The sequence below is a fragment of the Phoca vitulina genome, unplaced genomic scaffold, assembly GCF_004348235.1.
Source record: "Phoca vitulina isolate PV1807 unplaced genomic scaffold, GSC_HSeal_1.0 scaffold20, whole genome shotgun sequence".
NCBI classification, from domain to species: Eukaryota; Metazoa; Chordata; class Mammalia; order Carnivora; family Phocidae; genus Phoca; species Phoca vitulina.
In genome coordinates, this window is record NW_022589723.1 from 2,938,282 (window position 1) to 2,960,058 (window position 21,777).

The window sequence follows — 21,777 nt, forward strand, 5'->3', positions numbered from 1 at the left end:
TTTGTTAAAACTGCATTTGCTCAAGGATGTCATTAGCTTGCCAGAATCCTCAGTGAATGGCTTTCCCTGCCTGAAGGGCTGATGGCAAGGCATAGCAGTATGCCTTCTTTTCGGCATTGATCCAGAGTCTAGCTCTTTTCTGGTGTTAAGTGGAAACTCCACAGAGGCAGTCTTTATCCAAGACCCCTCTGACCCCCTCCTTAGTTCTCTCAGGCCCAGCTCCAGACTCTAGAGGAAAAAATCTCTTGCCACAGAAACTCACTCCTGCTGGAATCCCAAACACACGGGTTCCTCTGACTGTCCTTTGAGGACCTTTCACATTGGATCCCATCTTTGTTCCTGGAGACTTGGTTTCTCCACTATTCCATGCTTCCAAGGCTGCCTCCCCCAGCTGCTGGACTCCAGGTCCACCTCCTCCTATTGCTACAGGCTAGCCCATTACCCCCCTCTGGTCAAACTCCCAAGTCCCCACTTTTCTAAGAGGGGTGGGCAGATGGGATGGGACAACACTTCCCCAGCTCAAAGGGCAACAAAGGAACTGATGGGGCATTTTCCAAACAGGTCTTGGATTATACACTTCTGGTAGCAGGGACAATTTTTCTTCTTTAATGATAATTAAGTAGTCCATTGAAATTTAGAAAGTGTGGGATGGGAGGGCACATGCATGATTAGTTTGACTTGTGCTCTGAAGTCAGAGTCAGGGAAGAGGACAACAGATAAGCACATTCTAGTTATCCGAATTCCCTTACTATGTGTGACATCCCAGAGAGCCCAGTGCAGGCCACTAAACACTTTTCTTGACCACCTTTTCTGGATCAGATACTCTACTCGAGATTTGTCAAATCCAGCTTTTCCTGGGCTCTGCCTCTTGGGATATAAAAACACTACAGAAGCACAAGGGACCATTCTTCTATTTCGACACCTTGATTTTCTATTTGTAACGGGATGGTTAATACGGATCTAAAACTCTTAGAGGAGCCTGAACCAGTGTCTACAGAAAGCCACACCTTCAGGACAGAATCTCCTGCCTCTAAGAAATCCTTCAAGTGAGTCTGGGGGGCAACTCAACGAGGACAGTGCAGGCCTTTAAGCTAAATGTACTTGCAAGGAGGCCATTTCCTTGGCATCGTTGACGGGACTCTTGGGATATCGCTAAAAATGGAAATAATGAAATAGAATTTTAATGAAGTTTAGAAAAGAGAAGGAAGGTGTGCCATCTGACAGCCCCACTTCCCCAAATTCAGTGATCATGGTGGTCTCCCCAGTTGCCTTTCCAAAACCACAGGCTCACATGGCAGAGGCTGTGAGGCACAATAGGACCCCCGAGAGAAAAGGCTGACTCGGGTTGGCTGAAGGCCTGTGGCAGCCACTGCTCCTTCTGCTACGCGCTCTTGCAGCAAGGTATGCAGGGGGGTGGGACTCCAGGGAGCCCCACCTCCTACACCCTCAGTGCTTCCCCCTCCCATCACCTCCTATCACAGGACTGAAGAATGGAATGCTCCAAAAGCTATGCCTAAAAACAGGCTATTCTCCATTCTTTCATTTTTTAAGTAGGGAGGACACAAAACCAACAATCCATCCCCAACCACCTACAACCAATGCCGAATTTACCATTCCCACAGCTTATAATTCATTCAATTCAGCCAACCCACCCTCTTGGAAGCACCTAGAATTATTTTTCCTGGGTGAGAAGACTCTGGCAATCTCATTTTTTTTTTTTTAAAGATTTTATTTATTTATTTAAGACAGAGAGAATGAGAGAGAGAGAGCACATGAGAGGGGGGGAGGGTCAGAGGGTGAAGCAGGCTCCCTGCCGAGCAGGGAGCCCAATGCGGGACTCGATCCAGGGACTCCAGGATCATGACCTGAGCCGAAGGCAGTCGCTTAACCAACTGAGCCACCCGGGCGCCCTCTGGCAATCTCATTTTTGTTCAGCTCATAACTTTCCCAGTCACATGGAAGTATTTCAGGACAAAAGGATGAAAGGCCACAGCCTGATTTGAGAAACTAAGTTCTGGGTCATGAGCATCATCTACAGCAAGAGGCTACACAGCAGGGAGGTATTCTGTTCCAGGAAAAAGCCCCTCCTACACCAATCTGGCCCAAATCTTATACAGATTTTAGTAAGTAAAATCTGAGAGATAGCTCAGATGAGCTGGGGACTGAAGAGAAGCTTTGGCGGTGACCCGGAATTCATTTTTTCCTGTGAGCACTTAAATCCATGAGAAAGAAGAGTCCTTGCACGGTGCATACTTAAACCCTGAATGCACAGCTGAAGACAACCGAGGAATCTCCTTTCAAGTCTCTAAAAATAAGTTTTTGATCCATGAGAATCTATGTAGACAGGTGCAACCATTTCCCCTCCCCCCTCTCCCAATCCATGGAGTTTGGGGGACAAATCAAATTACTTTGTGAGGTTCCTAGTAGGGCCAGGATTTCACAAACACGTATTCTTTTCTTTTCTTTTTTTTTTTTTTTTTAAGATTTTATTTATTTATTTGAGATAGAGCACAGAGGGAAAAGGAGAGAGAGAGGGAGAAGCCGACTCCCTGCTGAGCAGAGAGCCGGATGCGGGGCTGACTGAGCCACACAGGCGCCCCTCACAAACACTGATTCTGAAACAGGAAGATAAGCCTTCTCCATGGTGGGGAAAGAGCTGGCTGCTGGGATGCCTCTAAATTCAGCACAGGGTCATTCTAGAAACATCTGTGCTTTCCTTTGAACATATATGTCCCAGGGAAACCAGACAGCCAGAATGGCAGCTCTAACACATATTTCTTTTTATGGTATCTTTTAAGAGAACAAACTGACAGGAGATATTTGTCAGGGTAGTAATGACATTTAGATTGATGGCAAGTGTACTTTAGAAAGAGGTGAAGCAATAATTTTTTTTCTCTGAATTAATGTTCCCCCCTTTGTCCCACAGCTGACTAACAGACTTCTAAGAACCTGACATTGCCCACTTCATTCTTTACATAAAAGCAGCCCAGCAGCTGGATTTGTTTTCCAGTCACTGCTCTGGTTTTGATTCAAACCACACATACTCATCATTCATCAGGCCTCTGATGAAACGGTGGACCAGTGGCCACATAGGGTCAAGACTAAGCACTCTGCCCAATCATGGCCTTTCATCCAAGCTAACATATACTGAATATTTTCTACAATGAGTTTAACATCTGAAAGGTCAGATAACCTTGATGTGAAAAAAATCAAACACTGTCTCTAATCTACTATTTCTCTAGGAAAAAAAAATCTTTGTTCATTCTATGGATAATAAAATAAGAGTAAGTTTTTATCATAAAACTGCCATTTAATCCTACTGTGTGCAAACACTTTTACCCATGTGGTCTATGAGGCAGAAAATGAAATCAATTCTCTTTAGATTTTTTGATCCTCTTTCCTTTCTCCTGCACTCCTTAACTTATTTTTTTTTTCCCTCTCTCCCGGATGTTCTTTCATTCCTCATACCAGTCCCAGTTATGATTTTGCTGGACAGAGATCAATTCATCCTATTCTCTCTACATCCATACAATAAGCCCAGGGCCATATATTATCTGAGAAACAAACACAGAGCCTGATCTTTTCTTGAAGTATACGAAGTGGCCTTGGGTGGAGAAGCTGATTCCTAAGAGTTCTGTGTACGTATGGGCCTGTGTAAGGATAGGAATATAGGTGCCCCTAATACTTTCTATCTGTTCTGCTCTGAGAACAAGAGCACAATTCTTCTGAACATCTCATGGACTGATTCTAGACAAGTAATCTTCAATCCCGGCTATCTATCAGAATCACTGGTAGAGCATTAAAAATGAAAACAAAGCAAGCAAAACAAATCCCCTCTAGCACAAAATGCTGGGCCATTCCCTAAGATTCTCATTTGTAGGTCTGTGATGGGGCCTGGGCTCTCAGTTGGTTCTGATGTACTGCCAGTCTCGAGAATCACCCCTCGGGAACTCCTCAGCCACACTGGAGACCTCATCCAAGTAATCTGCATGATATTTACAGTCAGCAAGTACTTCTCTGTTCTCAAAACTGTCCTTCTGGACCAGTGATTGATTGTCCTTTTAGCGTTTCTCTAGAACCCCACTGAAGCAAAAATGAATATGTTGCTTCCCCTTGTCCTTGACAGCTTTAGTCAAACTAAAAATGGACTTTCTCTGCTCCTCTGTCTCCGAGCTCTGCTGGCATCTTTGTGACAGATGGAAAGACAAAAATCCCTACCTTCACATATGTGTGGTGAGTCCCACCATGACCACCCCCAGGCCCCCCTCTTCACCATGTCGAAGGGCAGCTAGACTCTTCCTGGGCTGTCTCATCCATATTCTGGACCTCCTTGCCCACCAGCCTGGACTCCACTGGGCCTGGGAAAAGATAGAGTTTACGGCAAAGAACAGAGCAGTTTAGGGGGAAGGTCTTTTACTTTTCTTCTCTTACTACTGGGTCATTCCTCTCCCTAGTCAGTCATCTCTGCTCTGTTTTCACTCTGGTTCTGTGCTTTCTAGGTCCCCTGCCCTGAAGGGTATACTTCAGCATTCTGCATTTTCTTATTTACAACATTTACAGTTTACAATTTTATGACTTAGAATTTTTACAATTTAAAATTTACAGTTTTTCTAGTTTTCTGTGTCTGCAAGGTTCGTGTCTCTTAGAGGTGTTCTGAATCCTCTAACACTTGAGCAGTGCTATCATGTGGCTGCTTTCAAAGGCCCACATTTCAGAGGTCTAGCTTAGGTCTCAATGTTCCAGCCACCGCCTAGCTCTCTGTCAAAGAGAAAAATAACAGTGTTTTGTTTGTTTGTTTTTTTAAAAAGAAGTCTTCTCTGCTGATCTTTGACTGGAAGCCAGGAAATGGATAGAGCAAAGCACCATTGGATCTATTTTTCTCCCCATTGTGCAGAGAGTAAATTCATCACCCTGACATTGGAAGGATAACCTACTAAGACTGACAGTAAAACCCAACTTCCCTTGAGCCACAAGAGAAACTGTGTTGGGCAAGGGAAAGAAGAGATATTAAAATTAGCAATAGCGATCTGTGAGAGGAGGAGGGGAGCAGCTCAGAAACATGTAGTATGGTTCACAATCCGAACCCAAAAATAAAACTAAACTCCAGTTGTGCTGACATTTGCTCCTTCAACGGCTGGAGAAAAATCAATCAATCAATCATTTCCCAGTGGGGTTGGTAGTTACCATTAATGTAACATGGTGACTTGGCACTGAAAATAACATTACAAACAATGAATTATCTGAAAAATAAAGAAAAGGATCTCATTTACAATAGCATCAAAAACAGTAAAATACTTAAGAATAAATTTAACCAAGGAGAGGTGAAAGTTGTTTAGACTGGTAAGTATAAGACATTGATACAAGAAACCAAAGAAGACACAAATAGATGTAAAGGTTTCCTGTGTTCCTAGATTGGAAGAATATTGTTAAGATGTTTATACTACCCAAAGTCATCTATAGATTCAATGCAATCTCTATCGAGATTCCAATGACATTTTTCACAGAACTAGAAAAAACACCTAAAATTTATATGGAACCACAAAAGACCCCCAAAAGCTAAAGCAATACCGGGAGAGAAGAACGAAGCAGCAGACACCACAGTTCATGATTTCAAGCTTTATTATAAAGTAATCAAAACAGTATAGTACTGGCGTAAAAACAGATATACATAGACCAATGGAACAGAATTGAGAGCTCAGAAATAAACCCACACATACACAGTCAACTAATACTTGTCAAGGGAGCCAAGAATACTTGATGGAGAAAACACAGTCTGTTCAATAAATGATGCTGGAAAAAGTGGATATTTAAATGTAAAGAACAGGGGCGCCTGGGTGGCTCAGTTGGTTAAGCAACTGCCTTTGGCTCAGGTCATGATCCCAGAGTCCTGGGATGGAGCCCCACATCAGGCTTGCAGGGAGCCTGCCTCTCCCTCTTCTGCTCCCCCTGCTTGTGCACGCTGTCAAATAAATAAAACTTTAAAAAAAATGCAAAGAACAAAACTGGACCCCTGTCTTACACCACTCACAAAAATTAACTTGAAATGGATTAAAGACTTAAATGTAAGACCTGAAACCATATAACTCCTAGAAGAAAACATAGGGAAAACTCCTTGAAATAGGTCTTGTCAATGGATTTTTTTGATATGACACCTAAAGTACAAGCAACAAAATGAAAAAAATAAACAAGTGGGACTATGTCAAACTAAAAATCTGCACAGCAAAAAAACAACAAAGTGAAAAGGCAACCTACAGAATGGAAGAAAATATTAACAAATCATGTATCTGATAAGGAGTTAGTATCCAATGTATAAAAAACTCAGACAACTCAATAGCAAAAAAACTCTTAAATAATCCAATTAAAAAATAAGCAAAGGACCCAAATAGACCTATCTTTCCAAAGACGACATGAAAATGGCCAACAGATACATGAAAAGGTGTACGACATCAATAATCGTTAGGAAAATGCAAATTAAAACCACAATAAGAGGTCATCTCACACCTGTCTAAATGGATCATCCCCCCTTGGCAAAAAAAACCTCCAAGGGATAACAAAGCGGGCGAGGATATGGAGAAACGGGAATCCTTGTGCACTGTTGGTAGGAATGTAAATTGATACAGCCACTGTAGAAAACAGTATGGAGGGTCCTCAAAAAATTCAAAATAGAACCACCATATGATCCAGCAATGCCATCTCTGGGTATCTATCCAAAATAAATGAAATTACTATGTTGAAGAGATATCTGCACCCCCATGTTCACTGCTGTAAACATTATTTACAATAGTCCAGACATGAAAACAACCTAAGTGTCCATCGACAGATGAATGGATAAAGAAGTTGTGGTGTGTGTATGCATGTTGTGTGTGTGTATATATATATGTATATGTGTGTATACACACACACACACACACACACACACACACAATGGAATACTATTCAGTCACAAAAAGAAGGAAATCCTGCCATTTGTGACAACATAGATGGACCCTGAGGGTGTTATGCTAAGGGAAATAAGACAGAGAAAAACAAAACTGTATAATCTCACTTATAGATGGAATCTAAAAAGAGGCAAAGTCATAGCAAAGGAGATCAGATCTGTGGTTACCAGAAGTAGTAATTAGGTAAAGGTGGTCAAAAGGGACAAACTTCCAGTTATAAGATAAATCTGTACTGGGGATGTCATGTACAATATGACTGATGACTGTAGGTAACGCTGCTATATGGTATATTTGAAAGTTAATGAGAGTACATCCTAAAAGGTCTCATCACAAGGAAAAAAATTCAACTACATAAGATGGTGGTTATTTACTAAACTTGCTGTGGTAACAATGTTACAATATCTGTATGTCAAGTCATTATGCTGCACACTTGAAACTTACATAAGTATTGTAAGTCAATTTTATCTCAACACTTAAAAAAACAAACAAACACTACAGCTGATCTCTGCTTATTACTCTTGGAGAGACTGCTGCTGACTAATGATCCCCAGAAACCAGAAGAAGGTAACAGGTTATCTAAGAGAGTCAGTCCAAAGTGAGAGGGAGAGCCAGAGGAACAGACAGACTTTAGCCAAGGCAGCTATAAAAATTCCTGGTAACCTATTACTGCCTACTAATCAATATTCATCTACAATTGTTTATACAGCTTGAAGAATCAAGAAAGATCTTCCTAAGGAAGGGCTTCCTCAACACGCTACAGAATGGTGCCATGAAACCCGAAGATGAGAACGGCATACAGTAGGTGCCTTTTAAATACAGGGAGAAAGCAGCGCACAGTACAATATAGCTACAGACCCAGGAAATCTGTTACCTCCCAGAGAAACAAAAACAGCTTAATAAGGGCTCACATAAAGGCAGGAAAAACTGAATGAGACTGGAATTATATTGGAGGTAACATTGTGATCTTTATAAAAGAAAGTATCACTAAGGTGCTTGAAGTAATCTCTCCTTTGGTATCATGCTAATATTTCCCCCACCAGCCATGGCAGAGGCTATGGGATATGCATCCCTAACACCAGAGGTTCGTCTCTGACTTGTTCTCCATGAAATGGAACCAGAGTTGTTCAAGTGCATGTTTGTGACAGAAGAATTGAGATGGGTCTGGGCCGCCTTGTTGCCACACTGGAGCAAGGATGCTCTCAAAGACATCAGCAGTAACTTTCAGGGGCCCATGCACTCCCTCTGACCAAGCAGAAGGGATCTGGGCATCACAGAGAAAACGATGACTGTATTTTGGAATATGCAGGGTATTTGGAAAGAGACGTGAGTCTAAAATAATACTAAAGCAAGGAATGGGGTGACACAGTGTGGGAAAGGTCACTGTAATCTACAGTCCAGTTTCCAATAGTCTTAAAGTCTTCTCAGTTCAATTTATGATCGCCCTATACTGATGTTATTTTTCAATCACCAGATTATAAAACAAGGACGTAGATTAGAGAGGCTATTTAGCAGGTGGGAGAACTCTGGATAATGTGTTCGGCTCTTGCCACCAATCTGTTACCATGGTGACCCCCGTTGTCCCTTATTGGTGAACTACCATGGGGCTTACCTTTTTTTTTTTTAAATCCACTCTGAATATTGTAAGAGCTCTATCTATCTGGGACAGAATGCTGGGCAAGATCTCAAGGGCTACAAATTGGACTTTCTGGAGCCAGGTGGTCCTAGCTTCAAGGAGGCTGGGGACATTGGGCGTAGGGTGTTGTCTCACCTGCCCCTGCTCTGGAACCCACTGGGATGTGTGGGGAAAAGGTGGATTCAGCCCAAGATTCCTTTCCCAGATCAAGTGACAGCGTTTAGAGTAGATCTTATACATATAAAAGTCTTTTGGTTTGGAGGGCTAGACACATGCACATTTGTTAAAAACAGGATCATTTGGGGCTATATATACCTGCATTTTGTGCTAGAACCTGAAAACAAATGAAAGTAGCTCTTACGGGATGAGACATAGATAAATGTCGAATATGGAAATGTCTTGATTATTTTGGCACACTTCTCAAGATACAGCAATTTCGACATCACTCTGCAGAAGAAGAGATTGGAGTTTTTTTTAATTTATTATTAAAGATTTTTATTTATTTATTTGACAGAGAGAGACACAGCGAGAGAGGGAAAACAAGCAGGGGGAGGGGCAGAGGGAGAAGCAGGCTTCCCGTGTAGCAGGGAGGCGGATGCGGGGCTCAATCCCAGCGCCTGGATCCATGATCTGAGCTGAAGGCAGACACTTAGCGACTGAGCCACCCAGGCGCCCCAAGAGATTGGAGCTTCTTAACACGGTTTAATATAAGAAATTAAAATAAACTTTTTCTTCTGTTGGAATGATATTTTAGTAGTAGATCACTATAGTGGAAAATAAATCAAAAAGGACAGATACAAATAGATTCCTCTTATACAAGGGATACATTTGGAAAGACAAGCGCATATGTGGGAAAATGCTGAGTGATGTCTGTTATTCACAAGAAAGAAAAACACCAAGGTCCATTAACAAAATTAAAATGAAAATACATATTTTAAAAAGTGCACACGTCAATGAGTGCTTAGGGACAGACAGACAAATGAGGGAAAGAGACCGGCAGATCTGAGGAGTATTTTGTAATTCCTGTGAGCACAAAACATTAGGTAAAAGGAGATCAGTTGAAACTGGACCTGTGAGGACCAGAATTCAGCAGAGTGAACTTACAGCTCTTGGTTGCTGTGGGAACAGCTCAAGCTAATACAATGGAATAAAAAACTGCAAATGAAGTAAATAATGCTAGAGGTGAAGCAACCATGGCCTAGGTAGCTCCACCTAGGGAGAGAGACAGCAAGGAGTTTATGAGGGATATGTGCTACAGGTAAGGATTGGGGTTATAAGACCAGGAATTGGAGTTCCCATAAACAGGTCAAGCCGAGACCGCATTCTCGAGAGGGCACGGGAATACTGCGATCCTACTGTCTCCCTCACTCACTTTGACAGAAATCAGTGCAGCTCATAAATCAGGGATTTGCTGCCAGCAAGGAATAGGAAACAGGGAAAGAGCAGTTGCTCATCCTCCTGGTGACCCAGTTCCATTGCCTGAGGTCAGAGAATTGTAGTTCCTGCTATTTAGACTTGTCCCCAGGCCCTTTGTACCACCCTGGGGTGGGGGGCTGCCTAGGTGGGGTGTGGGAGTCAGAAAAGGCAATCCCTGAACAGAGCAAGAGATCCTGAAATGCATCTTGTTAAATATTCACCCTCCCTTTCCCCCATTACTGGAAATCTCTAGAAACAAGCTATTAGATCAATTTCAAGGCTGAGAGAAAGAATAGGAGTTGGAGATATTATACCACCATGTCAGGTCTTTATTTCCAAGATGTGTATGCATCCTAAAATTGGACAAGGGTTTGCAAAAATGTCCCTTTCCCAAGCTGGCACGGGAAAACCCCAAGAGGGCAGGACGTGAAGTTGCCAGGGTCCTATCATGGGGAGACAGTTCTGTAGACTACCGGGGCAAAATGCTTGCTTCTCTTGCCCCTGAACCCCAAACACAGAGTGCTACATTCTGTTTGAGAGAGTCAGTGTCACGGTTCTCTGCCAGACTGACTCAAGGTACCTCAGTTATTGCAATTCAGTTACTGGTACCCACTGAGAAGACAGAACTTGAAGACTTTTGTACCCCAGCAATAATTCTGGAAATCCCTAAGACCAAGTCATAAACTTAATGTGTATATATCTAAATAGTTATTTATTTTTTAATTGTTGTTTTTTTAAAGTACTGCATTCAACTTACCTTTCTAATATCTCACCCAAGACAGGAAAAGAGGTACTTCCAGGAATAGTCTTTGCCATGAGTTTCCATCACTGGTACCCGCCCCCCACCCCCGGCCCCCTGCCCAGACAGCAGGACTCAGGGGACTAGGGAAGAGAAAGCACCTTCTCAAGCCAATTCCCAAAGGCTGTTCTTCAGCTAAAACCGGTGTGGTGCTGGCCACATGGACATGGGAACAGCCCTTCATGCATTCTTTTAGAACGACGTCTCCATTCTCCTGCCCACCATCCTCCACCCACCTCATAAAGGCAGACGAGCAACTGAGAAATGGGGGCAGGGAACCCAGCCTCCAGCCGCACGTCATTAATACACAGCAGCAGGCCATTCCTACTGACCTGCCAGGTCCACTTTTCTCTCGATAACGAAAAAGGATGTACAATTGGGGCCTAGAAACTCCAAATGCATCCCCCTTGCAACAGATAAGACCTGGAGTGCCCCACCAAGGAAGGGGTGAATAATAAGTCCCACCAACAAGGACACCTACTTGCTCTCTGGGTTTCAGCAGAACAAAACTTTTGTAAAACAACGGCTTTTAAGCCAAAACACGTCTGGTGGTCAGGGGAAACTGCTTAGAACATGGAGTTTGTAAGAATAGGCCTTATGGGCTACAAAGTTCCAAAGCCGCTGCAGTTTCAACATCAGGAGCAAAGTGATCAACAACATAGTCGCCAATTTTATGTTTTGCCCAGTAAGGGCATTTTTTAAATAGAAAGAAGGAAGCTGTCACCTATGCTATCACTATAATTTCCATAAACAAATAAACCAACCAATAAATAATCTGATAACCATTAGACTATAAAAATTGTAAAAAAGACATAATCCTAGAAAATAAAAAAAAGGTAGGGTAGTGCCTGGGTGGCTCAGTGGGCTGAGCCTCGGACTCTGGGTTTCGGCTCAGGTCGTTATCTCAGTGTCCTCTAATCTAGCCCTGCAATGGGCTCTGTGCTTGGCAGGGAGTCTGCCTGAGATTCTCTTTCTCCCTCTCCCTTTGCCCCTTCCCCTGCGCGTCTGTGAGCTCTCTCTCTCTCTCAAATAAATCTTTTAAGAAAAAAAATTAAAAAGGTAGACTTTTCCATTAATGAAGTTAGCTTAATGATACAATTCTTATATTGTAATTATTTTCCTGATGACTTGCAAATCCTTATTCCTAGGCAGACAGGGGTCCCAGGACAGTGTCTGAAGATGTCTAGGAGCCACTGATGTAGGTCATAGGCCACATTTGCTGATGGATGGGCACAACAGGGGACAGAGAGTGGCAGCGCATAGACCAGAACTCCCCCCACCCCCCAGCCAGGCACTATGCCCTCTCCCACCAGAGCAACTTCTAGGCACCTTCCCCTCTCCCACTCAGCACCAGCCTAAGGATAGGCACAGGAAACACAAGTAAAAACAGAATCATTCTGCCATCCCAGCCCTCTGAGGTCTTTTTGCCCCAAGGGCCCCCTGAATCTTCTTGCTCTTATTCTTGCTTCCTTTTTCCACAGATTCCACCTGGTCAAAATTCCAGGTTCTTCCATTCTAAAACCACACAATAGTAATCGTAGGGATGGGATACCAGCTGCAGGGTTTTTACTCCACTGAGGATTGACATCCAGTTGAGATCAGGATTTCTTTCGCACCAAGTCAATTTTTGTTCACCAGAATATCCACATAGGTGCCTTCATTAAACTTTCATGAAATGGAAATAAGTTGGAGTTTTTTTCTAGTTCATTCAATTCTCCCCACAAATATATAATTTAAACGCTGGTAGCTGTTAAAAAGTAAATTACACGATCAAAGGAAAAGTCTAATAAATAAACTGAAAGGTTTCTATTCTACCAGGATTTCTTGAATTCCAAATGTGCTTCATTTTTAAAAGGTAAGCAAGGGTTTTAACACAAAAGATCTCACCTAAATTCAAATAGGTTATAATTTAGAATTAAAACACATTCCTTAAAAATGCTGCTGAAATCCATTTTTACAACCCATCTCTGCCCCTGTGCTCCCCAACAGTTATTTTTTTTTTAATTCAGCAAAGTCTCTCATCAATATACCCCACTAAGAATGCAACTATTTACCTAACACAGCATGGGCTCGAGAAAGCTTAGATGCCCCAATCCCTCCTCATTCCTCTAAGAAACTTTAATAAAAATGTTTACATTTTTTGCAATTAAAATGTCAAAAACAAAACACAGCACAAGGAACTGCCTTTAGTCCAGCCATAGGGAAGAAGCCCAAGCTTTCTAGGATGACTGAGGTCATTAGGACAAGACTAGACTAACAGAGCATTGAAGGTCAACAGCAAGAAAGGAAAGAACTCCAGGGTTTGTGTAACATTAGCAAGGCTAAATGTTATCACATTTGCAAACCACCACCAGAATCACAAAGCCATATCGATTTTAAATATGAGGCACCCTACTCAGAATGAAACCATTTCCCCAAAGAAAAGGCAATTCCACTAAAGCTGAAACACTGTATGGGGGGGGGGGGGGGGGGACTGGATCGTCAGGGGCTTTAAAAATTCATTCTACGGGTTCTTTCACTTGAAAATGCTTCTACTTGGGATATGAAGAAATGTAAAAAGCTAGTTAACCTTCATGGTTATTCTTAATGGTTGCAAGTAACATTTCGTTCTTCTGCTGGTTCATTTTGGGGATGTTGGATGAGAAAGGGAGACTAACTAGCTTTTTCCATTTTGATGATGAATTCCAGCCGTACAGAAGAGCAGGGCTGGAACCCCACGATGGCACTAGGAGAGGGCGGAAGCACTGAGAAGCTGGTGTGAAGGCAAGGCTGCACACTTCCGTTGTTTTAACAAGTTCAAACCTACGGCCACAGGCCATCCAGACCACATGCAGAATAAAAAAAGACTCGAAAAAACAACTTTCAGTGTCTAAACGGGAAAAAAATGACGCCACAGGCGAGCCACTCTCCTAATTGGAGAGCAGCAGTTTTAACAAGCTGCCTGGCAACGAATTTTTAAGTGTGCAGCCACGTCTAATTCCATGAGATTGAAGTGTGTGGTGCACGGCTGTTTTTTTTTTTTTTCATTGCAGAGGCACGAAGAATGCAAATTGCCTTGAACACTCACACGTGAGAAGCCCAGCTCATTACAAATAAGCTGAAGTCAGTTGTCCATGCAAAGTACATGTATATTAAAGGAGTGAATAACATACCCATTCCGATAGGTCACTGAGCTAGCAAAAATCAAAAACAAAACAGTAAATGGATATTTTAGTGGATGCGGGTCTTGCCGAAAGCTTTCAAGTAATTTGAGGAATCTACTGATGCTTACTGTAGGGGGGGAAAAGAAACAAAACCCAATGAGAATGAAGGGGGTGGATTTCCCACCTGGTGAGTATGTGGTTATTTTAGCTAGAAGTTAGCAGTGGCATTAGATGTAAAAGTTTGTTTTTACTCCCCCCCCGCCCCCGGTACAGTGCTGATGTCATCAAGGAACAAGCAAGCAGCACGCCATTGCCTAAATTTGTGTGCAGCACTTTTTCATAATTATATTTACATAAGAAAATCCACCCAAAGAAAATGGTCAGTACCCACATCGGGCAAACTTGGAATTTCTTTTTTCTTAGAAATACTGCAAACAATCATTTCGATTTTTTTTTTTTTAAACCAAAGAGGTACTTTCTTACCATGAACTAAGGTCTTCCAGATGGCATATCTTAATTGGCTAGGTTATCAAAAGGCCAGCTCAAAAATGAATTAGGAGTTATATGCATACATTTTCATAAATGTCAGCTTATCAGAGAAACATTAAAATCCATTATTATCAGCATAAAATCCTAAAATCATAGCATAACATGCGAGAGAACTGTAAGAAGGGGAAAAGAAGGGAGGACGAAAGAAGATATACGTTTAATGACAATTTGGTCTGTGCAAAAACATACTAAAAACCTTAGTCTGGAGGCCTCTCATGATTATTTAATTTCTGAAAATGATGTCTGGCTCTTTGAAGAAAGAAGTTCTGTCAAAGCTACAGAATATATCCAATACATCCCATATTCTTGTACAAGAAAATTTATAGAGGATTCAGGTCTCAAAAAAAAATTAAAATTATATACTCATCACTCCATCTTAGACAGAGTTTGGGAAATTCTTTGTCCATGCCAAGGGAGAAAGAGAATAAACACATTGATTCAACTCTACCTAAAATTATGGGAGCCAGGGTCTCAAGAATAGTGGTTAACACAAACAGGCTACCATTTCCACAGCTAATCAGTGATGGGCTACACACCAGAAAAAGTAAGGTAGCAATGCTTTTCCTTTTTAACTTGGTGCATGGGAACCTTCACACAGGAAAAAGTTCTTTTGCATCTAAGTGGTGTCAGTATTTAGAGATGGTGAAACCAAAGCCCAGAGAAGGTAGGAGATTTGGCGCCATCAGACCTCCAATGGGCAGCGCCAGGACTATACCTAAACCACCTGCCTCCCAGGTTCATCCCTCAAACAGGTTGCCTCCGATGAGCCAATCTGAGTGAACTCTAACACAGGACAGAGTTTAAAGAGTAGTTTTTGACATATAACCTCCCCCAAGCTTTTACATGTAAGAATTATTTCACCCAATAGATTTAATTATTTTTTAAATACAAAAATATTATCTTTGTAGCAGGTATGGACAACTGGCTGTAAGTTAAAATAGAAAGGGAAGCATCCAAAATCAGAATGCTATTTTTCTCCACTTCAAAAGAAAAAGCAGGGCCAAGTCAAGTAAAAATTTAATGCCGTGGCATCCTCCTCTAATTAGGAGCTAGGCAGGGGTAATATCCCCAGGATGAACCACCTGACAGGCACTTGTACCGTGTTGGGGGTGGGCTCCCGAGTGCCGGTGCTAAGGACGTGCTTGGGGAGCCTGAGGCAGTGGCTTTTACCAACGAGGGCAAAGAAAGTTCGGACTTGAACACCTAATGGGGCTATTTCGGCATATCCTGGCTACCCTGGCTTTAGGGTATATATGGGCAAGTCCTAGGACTTATATCATAATACATGCAGAAGTGACTTTGCAGTTTTTCTCCAAAGGAAATCTTATGTACTATTCTAAAGGTGAGTTAATGCCTACTGTTAGATTTGATTCATTAAATGATTTCTCTTTTAAAAAAATGTAGTCTTTAAAAAAATGTCAATGGGGATGAGGTTTATCTAGAACTGTGTACGTAGTTCCTCCATCAGTCTTGTTCCCTTTCCATACACATACCAAAATAAATTCTCATTCTGGCTATTTGCTGACAACTAAGAAAGGAAGGCAAAAACCTCAGATTGAGGGGCTAAATCTGGATAATGGGGTATCCCGTCTCTCCTACAATCTAGAAATGGTGGGAATTCGGGGCTAAGGAATAAAGAGGTAAGTATCCTATTAGCTTTCTTCATTCTGGATGAGTTCATACAAGATCTCTACCTCTGGGCACAGCTAGAGTTCAGACTTTAGTCAAGGGGCTTCTAACTCTCAGCAGCACCTGTTTTGATTTGTTCCTTACCGACCCATCTCAGGGTAGATGTATCTTTCGCAGATTCTTTTTAAATAATGTTGCCACATTTCTGTGACTTTATAAAATGGATCAATGTCCTGAACTTGACTACAAGGTAAGTATCTCAGGACATGTATTTTAATGACCTTTACACGAATACAGCATAATGTGAGATTAAGTCTCACTGCCGGTTCTAAGGTCACCTGGTGCGAGGAGACAATCTCTAGATTCTCAGAAGGCGCAGGCTCATCCTCCTCAGACAGGGCAACTGCGCTGTAGGCCACACGTGTGCATTTCTCTCACAGCTGTGTTGCGTGTAGTATGCCCCCTCTAAAGCCAGGGGCAAATGAAAGGAGCCTGATGCTCCTTTGAGGGTTAGTAGTTGGGACTATCACATAAGTAATATGGGAAATTAAAGAGCTACCTCTCAGGGAGGTTAACTGTAAGAAAAGTTCCTGCGAAGTAATAACTTTCCAGGTCACATTTCCCAATCAAGGTTAAAAGGCTGATTGTGCATTAGCATTCTAGACATTCTAGCAATGAAAGGGAAGCATGATCTTAGGTGTTCATGATGTTACATGTTCTTCCGTCTTATGGGCAATCATAGCATTAATGCATTTTATATGGTTTTTTTTTTTAAGTGGTAGACGCCTAACAATGATTAAGTCAAGTTTTAGAGAAAATCAGAGCCCTTATCAGAAGGAGTACAGCTGGTAATTGTGTTAATCAAGGCCTTTCATTTTTAGAAGCATTATGCCCATTCACGTCAAAACCCACTTGGAGTTCTGTGCACCTGGTCATATAGCATGGACTTCTCCTTCCTGTGAGGTATTTGAATATGAAAGGAGGGAGTGGAGCGGAGATGAAGAGGAACCAGTATATATTTTCGGCACATGTAGAGATTTCTATCATTTAATTTCTACCCAACACCACGAGGTAGGTTGCATTTTGAATATTTGGAAAGTAAGGTACAGAAAGGAAAAATAATTTGCCCCAGAAGTCCCCTGATGCATATAGCTCGGACTGAAAGCCCATCTGCCTGGCTCTAAAGATGGAGCTTTTCTCATGACCAACGCTGCTTGCTCTCTCTTCAAAGTCATTTCTAAGGGATGGTGGGATTGAGGGTTCCGAGGGGACATGCTGACATCTCTTTTAGTGCCACGTCCTGCCGAAAGCGGCTGGGTATTTCACATACTGTAGGTCCAATCAATCAAAAATGTGAAAATATTTTAATATTTGTAGTATGCAGGGGTTTTACTTCAAACTTCAGCCATTTAATTGGCCACAGTGCCAAACATCTATCTCTTGGTAATTTTCTCCAGAATAAAATCATATAGGATTTAATCAGAGTCAAATTGACCCAAAGATGAATTCAGCTAGGGTGGACTCTGGAGGGGCACCACACATTCTTGGCCTCATTTTTTCTCCTTTTCAATGTAAAGCTTGGTCCCACAAGCTACTTGCTATAGTTAAGGACAGTTCAAGAACAAACTCTGTTGTTAAACAAAGCTGGACACCTTCGTTTCTGTTAGCAAGGGGAATTGCTGCAGAATTGTAAATCCTTGCAAAAAGACTTCTGTACATGGATCACGTGAATAAACCAACAACTGAAGTCATTTTTTAAACATGTTCAGTTGCTGCAAAGCAGTGAACAGACACACCACATGAGGACCAATTTCTGGCTAGAAAGAAAAATTACACTCTTCAAAACATCCCATTTGGTGGCAGTCATGATCATTAGTGAAAGTAATATCTATTTAAAAGCTGTAAATGCCTATTTCCAAACAGAATGGACTGGCATACAAAGGAAGCGTCATCCCACTCAAACATCCCCAGGCTTCCCAGAGTATCATTATGGTCTGTCATGTTAACTCACTTCCTTTTTTCCCCCTCTTTTTCTTCCCTGCTGAATATTATTGTCTAAAATCAAATTAAATACTAATGGTAAATGTGCACAGAAATCACTTCAGGAAAGCAAAACAATCAGACTCAAGAGGTTATATAAAAATATTATTTCTCATAGTAAAGATCGAGAGCCCAGATGGAATTGTGAGAGTATTCCAAGAGGGTTACAGTAGCTGAAGCTGCTAGCCAGGTGACTAGTTAATAGAACCACCAACAAATAACATCTTAATAATTTCAAAAGACTCCAGCTCTCCTTCCAAGTCCCTTCCTCCTAGCTCTAAGATCCCTAGTCAATGATAATGATGATGATGATGATATGCATGTCAAGATGAGAATATTATCTTTGGTAAAATAGCACAAAAAGGCAACATGACACATGGGAAATTTGAGTCTGACCCAACATGATGATTACTGTTATCCAATGAATATTTAATAAAAATGTCACAGATCATTTATTTTGGACTCGAGTTTTCCAAGAGAATGAATCCCCCAATAAGATTTAATGTACTGGTTTTTAAATATGGCAAATTAAAGATGGCCCCTGAAATATATAATTATATTGAGTAAACTTCTCCTACAACATGGCTGCTATTTAAAGTAGGTCTTATTTTTATGTTCCAAACTATGTACTCACTCTTACAAGTTGGTCTTCACATTCTCTTCGGAAAATGCATTGCTATATATTCTTATTTAAGACAAACCAAGTTAAGCCTATTATTTAAGTGCATGGCAATTAAGAAGAGCAAGGATTACAACCAGAACTTCTGAATTTACTTTGTCATGTACAGAACTTCCTGAATCACTCAAGCTAAGTGAAAACGAAGTCCTTTCAAATACACTTTTTGAGCAAAACAGGATAAGAGAATGCCCAAGAGGTAGTTCTCCAGTTAACATAGCTTCTCTCTACCTTCCCAATTTCTATCCTTGGGCCATAAGTCGGCAGAGTCTAGCTGCTCTTGCTTGAAACTGAAAGTGCTAATATTCCAAATCAACCAGCTCCTCCTCACCAAAGAGCTCTATAAATGATGAGTTGTTAGTTTTGGAAAAATAATGAAGAATTAAAAATAGATTTGTTCGACTGAGCTGAAGGGTATATGCCTATGGAGGAAAGCATTGGTACTGACGTTTATGTGAGGGGGAAGCAGACACAGACTTCAGTGAACAAAAACTCACCTGTGTTAATGCTCTACAGTACAGAACAAAGCTATTCTCAGGCAGCTGACAAAAGCATATTATTTTAAACCAAAAGAGCGAAGAATTACCAACACTGTTGTTAAGGACCCTAGAAAACTAATTAAACATTCTAATTTTATAGATGAGAACACTATGGACCCAAGAGATAATAAATCTTGAGTAAGATCACACTATGAGCTGGAAGATGACCTACATGTAAATACTGGTTCCCTTGAGTCCTTGGTCATCATCTCTTCTACCATAAATGAGACATTTCTTTATTATGTATGAGTTCATCTGAGTCAAGTGAGAATAAATTGTGCTAGGTATTACAAATTGTTCCTACCTACATGCAGTTTACTCCCCAATATAGGATGCAAAAAATTAGACTTGCAATTATAGTACAGAATGAGGAGAACTATTTATTGACTGTTGCTCAAGCAAGGACACCTAATCCCAGACTTGCAGGGTCAACAAAGGCTTCTCAGTAGATCTGGTATTTAAACTGGTTCCATGAAGGAGAAGTAGAGATTACACAGAGGAAGACAGAGAGGTAGAGGAAGCTGTTCTAAATGGAGGGAATAGCTGACACGCATGAACAGAGGCAAAAGAGCACTGTCATATTTGAGGAAGTGAAAGGAATTCAGTATGGCTGAATACTGAGTGCCCTGGGGGGAAGCGGTGAGAGATAGGGCAGGAAAGCTGAGCAGGGCTCACAAATCCAGAAGGGTTTTATATCTAGTTAAGGAATTTGGAATTTTTCTCAAGGTAATGGGAAGACAAAGGGTTTTAAAACAGGGAAGTATAATGATTAGATGTGCATTTTGGAAAGAACATTATAATAGCTGAACAAAAAAAAATGGCGGCGGAGGTGGGTAAGTATAGAAGGAAACAAAGCAGTTAGTAAGTTACTGCTGTAACCCAGAAGACAGAGGATAGTCATCTAGTGGGGTATCTAAGGGGGATCAAGAGAGATGTTTGGATTTGAGATATTCAGGCCATAGAATTAAAATACCTGATGATAAATGGATATAAATAGATGTGGTCATTTGGGAAAGAAAGAGTCAAAATTATTCTAAAGTCTCTGGTTAAAGACTTTCTGACATGGGAGCTATGGAGCATAACCCCTCAGTTTAATACTTAGGACCATTCTACTAACAACAGAAACCCAAGACCACTCTACATTTTCTCACCATGAGTGAAATTGTGGAGTCCTGGGAGTCAAAGATTGAATTCTACTGGAAATCCTCACCAAACTGCTATAACATAGTTGTACTTCACTGGGGGCAGTCATAAATCTCTGATGAGAGTTTTCCAAGAGAAAAGAACTGCCTAACAGGCACCCTCCATCTCAATGCCCTCCTCACATGTCCTGGTGGATTATGGGTTAGGAAAGGGGAGTAGGTTCAACGTCCTATATCCTGCTTGTGCAGCATCAACAGTGATCTCTTCCGTTTTCTGGTGGAAGTTGATTAACCCAAAGGAAGCAGGTTTAGGGTTGCTCAGTAACAAGAATTAAACACAGAGAGAAAGATTTAGTATCTCTATATGGATCAGCTCAAGGATCCTAAGGTTTCCTGGTTCGAACCTGGAGGAATGAAATGAAGTATGCACTTTTGGGCTGTGGTGTGTCCCAATCCCCACCTAGGACGTAAATCAGGTACTCACCCCTTCGCTGCCATTTTCACCTGTGTTGGCAAGCATTTCCTGTAGGGCTCTCACAGAGAGGGACTGTTCCAGCACAAAATTGCAGACGCAGAGATCTGGAGGAACATACTGTGGAAATAAAACCAGAATGAGGATACCTACTCGTATCAGTTGGGGATAGATCACACAATAACAATCTCAAGGGCAAAGAGCTTATGAATCAGTGATAGGTGGATGGATGAATAGGAATATAAAAGGTAGATTTCTCTTATTCAAGTTAAGATGGGTTTCAAGTTGGATTCTAAAAGATGAGAAGAAGAAAATCCCTAAGTCTCAAGGAAACAGTGACCAAGATGTCAGGAGCAACTTGAGTGTGGCTGATAGTACATACAGGAGAAGAACATACATACAGCCTTGCTGAAGAAGGGAAAGGGAAAAAAAAAAAAAAAGAAGGGAAAGGAAAGATACACTGATCCACACAGATACCTGTGTAGGACCAAAGGAAGAAAGCCACTGGGACCTCATCCACAATCATCTCTAAGAGGGCAATGGACAGACCACAATGTGGCTCTAGACAATAGTGACAATGATAGGCAATCTATTTACTTGTTAAGAAAACCTGGCTACTGCAGCATAAGAGAATTAAGAGCCGTACAAATATAGTTCTGAACAAAGAAATGTCCAGAACTATAAGAACCGATGACCCCGACGACAATCACTCTAATTTATTATGTGCTCAGGTAATATAATATTCATGCTTCTTCTGGAACATTTCTCAACAACAGTTCAAGACAGCTTTTGCTGCATACT

General features: G+C 41.5%; 1 protein-coding gene across 1 annotated transcript in view; it reads right to left on the bottom strand.

The window, feature by feature from the left end:
• Positions 1–21,777, bottom strand: part of RYR3 (ryanodine receptor 3) — a 504,411-nt gene that overhangs the window by 291,704 nt on the left and 190,930 nt on the right. The window contains exon 3 of the mRNA XM_032417231.1: positions 20,989–21,096. Within this exon, the coding sequence (XP_032273122.1) occupies positions 20,989–21,096 (108 nt within the window). The remainder of the gene's footprint in view (positions 1–20,988; positions 21,097–21,777) is intronic.